At 41.6% G+C, this 5,210-nt stretch overlaps 1 protein-coding gene across 1 annotated transcript in view; it reads left to right on the top strand.

Annotated features, from left to right (window-relative positions):
* Positions 1–1,335: 1,335 nt before the first annotated feature.
* Positions 1,336–5,210, top strand: part of nags (N-acetylglutamate synthase) — a 34,597-nt gene continuing 30,722 nt past the window's right edge. The window contains 2 exon segments of the mRNA XM_015403685.1: positions 1,336–1,357; positions 1,360–1,829. Of these exon segments, the coding sequence (XP_015259171.1) occupies positions 1,336–1,357; positions 1,360–1,829 (492 nt within the window).

Below are 5,210 nucleotides of genomic sequence, written 5' to 3'. Positions count from 1 at the left end.
GGTCCAACCCGTTACTAGCATGGGGTACCTAATAAAGTGGCCGGTGAGTGTATATTACGGACTGTACTATTTAATATAGCTTAGATATTTAAATTATGTGTGCACTCAAGACTTATACTGGTCCTGTTTATATAGGTCAGGTCAGATGGCGAGCTAAGGAACCTTACCTGTGCGCGAAGGGCAGGAAAAGCCTAAAGTTGCTGAACACAAGCCCGGACTGAAACCTGGAGGACTACTCCCGCCTGCTCTTGCGTCCCTCCGTGGTCCGCTTTGGCCGGTCCCTTCCACCTTCTGTCGTCCGCTTTGGGCCCTTTGGACATTTTGCCTTTCGGGCCGTGACTTATTGCTTTTTGCGTCACTCATGCGAGCGTTTGGGACTCTTCTTTTCTTTTGAATAATGTACTACTACTGATGAGTTTTTCATGTCTGTGAGATTACACTGTATATATATCTTTGAATGGCCATTCCTATATGTAAATATTATATGTTCTTTGACTTTTCCACTTTCTAATATATGGTACCAAGCAAAATCAAATCATGTGTCAAGTCTCACGCCACTCCTAGAGCCGAACTGAGAAATCTTCTGATCTAGCCCAGTACATAATTAGCTGTGACATACAGTTTGAAGACGTTTTGCTTCCCATCCAGGAAGCTTTTTCAATTCAAAATGATTAGAAACATGCAAATTGAACCTGACGAGCAGGTCCGCCCCTTTGGAAGGGGGGTATTTTTGTTTCTTTGTTAGCCTGTAATACGCAACAAAACAACCCCAATTCCAAAGGAACGACCCACTCGTCGGGTCAATTTGCATGTTTCTAAGCCAAAACAAGGATTTGCTTTGGTCCACTCAGCCTTGACCTCAGCACTATTTTTAACATTTTGAATTGAAAAAGATTCCTGGATTAGAAGTGAAACTTGACCTAGGTGACTGAGAATCTTCACCAGCAAGATGAGTGATAATTGGTAACGGGAAGAGTTAGACAGGTTACTAAAATGAGTAATCAGGCCAGCTCCTGGAGCCATGACAAAATCTGGTCTTTACAGTAATCTGAGTGTTGAAAGAAGCACTAAAATATGTTGTTTTATTTTGCTGCTTGCCAGGATTTCTTTTTAAAATTAACTCTAAAGATTTTCATTCATTCACAGTCATGTAGACTAGGTCTAGATATTTTTATATCTAACTTTGTAATACACTAAACTGCGTTTTTCCAAAGTACTGTATTTAAACTAAACATATTTGCAAATCTGGGGCCCTTATTTCCATCCCATATTTGATGTTTAGTCCTCCTTGAAAAGGCCCCCTAGCCCCCACCTCATGCGGTGCACAGTTGAAATATGAGAACTGCCGACACAGCAGCAGTGTGCTGAATGAAACAGCTGTCAGTGTCCATGCAGGCAGCACGCGCTGCACCCCATACTGCTGCACATCCTCAGCCTTCTGGAGTGCCTCATTTCTCCATATGTCTACTGTGAATAGCAGTTCCACAGGCTGTCGGGCCGCAAAGATGGCTGGAAAGTTTCTGTCTGGCTCCGGCCGGTGTTCCGCAGTGACCACCGGTCAGCAGCAGGGGCGGATGCGTTCTCATTGCCAGGCTGTCAGCTCCACTACTGCCCACATGGGAGGACCACCGGCAGCAGTGAGACAGCAGGATAACCCAGGGTATTTCTCTGCAACTGACAGAAATGCGCAGACAAACCGAAACCTAATTTACCGGGATGTTAGGGCTTTCCTAAACGAAGTTGGTGGGGATCCTCGGGAGGCCCGGTATTGGTTGACCCAGTTCCAGAGATCAACATTGGTACAGTCTCCTGCTTTTGCTGTGCTGGAGGTAAATATCTGTTAAGGTTTTGTTTACAAAAAATAAATAAGGTTTGAAATTAAGGTAAATTTAGATGGTAACCCTTTAATGCAGGGCTCACCAACGGAGTGCCTACTGGTACCAAGGGGTCTTTAAGGACATCAACATCGTTTTAAAACAGAACAACTCACCAGTGTGCTAAATTTTTAATTATATTTTATTCTATTGCTCTTCTTTATCTATTTATGGCGCATTTCATCCTATTTAGGTGAACACAGACTCCCCCATTTGTTGGTCATTAATATTACATCCCTTATGGCTCAGTACCCATGAAATAGCCTTTAAAATGTTGGTTACCCTTTCTTTAATGCCAGGGCCGGATTTAGGATGTTTCTAAAACAGGACCATCACATTTTGGTGCCCTTGTGTTTGTTTTGAACCTATGGCTCTGTTTGAAATCCTGGGCTGCATCCTCCAAGGTCAACATAGACTGGATCCTTCGAAGTCAGTGAAAATAAGGAGACCGGAAGTGTTTTGGCTGTGAATTTGAACAGGTCTGCCCTTCGGCGGTTTGTATGCTCTGTTGCTTAGCAACCGTGAAAGTTGATACATCAAGCAGGAAAAGAATGAAAACCGAAGTTTTCAAAACTGTTTGTTTATTTATTTATTATTATAAAGTGAAGAAAGACTACACTCGCAAGAATCCAGAGTGGAATAAAGGTTCCAACCACCGGGAGCAGGAAGAACTAAATTCACATGTAATGATATAACCCTTAGTCAGTTAAATAACATGCTGTTGTCATTTTGTACATCTCTGATGTTGCTGCTATTTTCAAACATCCATTAATGTAAAAATGTCCATAGCTGCATATTAGTGATTTATTCTCCAGTTTTATATTGTTAAAACACTTGTTGTTCATATATCAACTCTTCCTTATTATGTTATTCTTATACATTTTTCTTAGGTCCACATTTGTGTGACCATTTTCAATAATCTTTCTGCTGCTGTAAATTTGCCAATTTTGGGACGATAAAGGGATTTTCTATTCTATAAAAGGGGTAGAAATTTATAAGTAAATCTAAACAATGTATGTATAAAAAATATATCTGCAAAATATCAGATAATATTCAACAACAAAAAATACTAAGTTAAGCATATTGTGCAAAACAGCAATAAAAAAAATGTAACTCCTATCAGACTTATAGTCCCCACACTGCAGATATGTTAGAATTACACTATTTCACCTCACAAATATTACTCTATGTTTAAAACAAAGATGAACCAAATTAAATGTAACCACAACCTTCTTTTTTTGGCCACACCCTTTGCAAATAAATCACCCAAGGAGGTGACACTGAGCTGCACAAGGCTCCACCTGTCATGTTTGGCTTCAGGTGCCTAACCCACATGCAGAACACTCCGAGACAGGATAAAAGTTCAAAGGTTTATTTAGCAGATGAATACAATAAATAAACAGATCCCAAGGGGAACTCGTCTGGTCACGAATGGATTATGAAATGCACACAGAGTTTACAGCTCCAGGACTGGTCACTAGTGGGTTCACTGCAGAGGGGGACAGAGGAGTTAGTGGAGGTCCAGGTAATTTGCAGGATGAGAGTGTGCAGGGCTGTACCTGTACTGGAGTTGAGCTGAGCGGCTGAGGGGGGAACCTTGAGGGTCCATAGGTTGTCGGCAGGCTGAGGGCTAGGCGGAGGCAGAGCTGGGTTTGAGTGTTTGCAGATTACCGATTAGAGTTTCCCTTCCGGTTTCTTTAGAGAGCGGGCAGGCAGGTCTTTGACAGAAATAGTTCTCCAGGGTTCTTTAAAGAACAGACAGGCAGATTACCGGCAGAGAAACTCTTCTGGGTTTCAGGTTCCAGACAGGTTCAATCTAGGAAGCAGAGAGGAGAAAACAGATCAGGTTCAGGTTCTGGTTTTCAGGGAGTCAGAGATTCAGACAGGCAGGTTGGCTCAGCCTTGCTAACCGTAACTGGCAAACACACTGGCACTGGAGAGACGTCCTCTGCCTCCTTAAATACAGATCTCTTGATGAGCAGATGAGTGACAGGTGGTTGCAATCAGCTCCGGCTCCAGGAGATCTAGTACGACCTCTGGTGGAGAAACTGGACAGACCTCCAGATCCCAACACCACCTCTTTAAATACTTAACTTTTATGCATGGCTTAACTTCAATACTTTGAATTATTAAGTGTTTACAACATTTATTTTGGATCAACAAGCAGATAAGAATTGAGTCTTTGAATAAATTAAGTATTTTAATTTGAAGTGTATGTTGTAATATAATATATTTACAACTGATCTGTCTGGTATCAAGAGCTGAGTCAATATAATGTGGTTTGCCTTTTGGCTACATACACAGGTAATAAAAAATGCATAAGAGATCATAACAGTTAATATAGTCTCACCAGAAAAAAAATCAATAAGAGCTAAACAATAAATGCATACACTACCGTTCAAAAGTTGCGGGTCACCCAAACAATTTTATGTTTTCCTGAAAATTCACACTTATTCACCACCATACGTTGTGAAATGAATAGAAAATAGAGTCAAGACATTGACAAGGTTAGAAATAATGATTTGTATTTGAAATAAGATTTTTTATACATCAAACATTGCTTTCGTCAAAGAATCCTCCATTTGCAGCAATTCCAGCATTCTAGCTGTTAATTTGTTGAGGTAATCTGGAGAAATTGCACCCCACGCTTCCAGAAGCAGCTCCCACAAGTTGGATTGGTTGGATGTGCACTTGTTGGGTACCATACGGTCAAGCTGCTCCCACAACAGGTCAATGGCGTTCAGATCTGATGACTGCACTGGCCACTCCATTACAGATAGAATACCAGCTGCCTGCTTCTGCTCTAAATAGTTCTTGCACAATTTGGAGGTGTGTTTAGGGTCATTGTCCTGTTGTAGGATGAAATTGGCTCCAATCAAGCACTGTCCACTGGGTATGGCATGGCGTTGCAAAATGGAGTGATAGCCTTCCTTATCCAGAATCCCTTTTACCCTGTACAAATCTGCCACCTTACCAGCACCAAAGCAACCCCAGACCATCACATTACCACCACCATGCTTAACAGATGGTGTCAGGCATTCTTCCAGCATCTTTTCATTTGTTCTGCATCTCACAAATGTTCTTCTATGTGATCCAAACACCACAAACTTGGATTCATCTGTCCACACCACTTTTTTCCAGTCTTCCTCTGTCCAATGTCTGTGTTATTTTGCCCATCTTAATCTTTTTCTTTTATTGGCCAGTCTCAGATATGGCTTTTTCTTTGCCACTCTGCCCTCAAGCCCAGAATCCTGCAGCCGCCTCTTCACTGTAGATGTTTACACTGGTGTTTTGCAGGTACTATTTAATGAAGATGCAGTTGGGGATCTATGAGGC

The sequence above is a fragment of the Cyprinodon variegatus genome, unplaced genomic scaffold (assembly GCF_000732505.1).
Source record: "Cyprinodon variegatus isolate N-32 unplaced genomic scaffold, C_variegatus-1.0 Scaffold1542, whole genome shotgun sequence".
In the NCBI taxonomy this organism is placed as follows: domain Eukaryota; kingdom Metazoa; phylum Chordata; class Actinopteri; order Cyprinodontiformes; family Cyprinodontidae; genus Cyprinodon; species Cyprinodon variegatus.
Note: the sequence above shows the minus strand (reverse complement) of the source record. Positions and strands in the feature narration are given on the sequence as shown.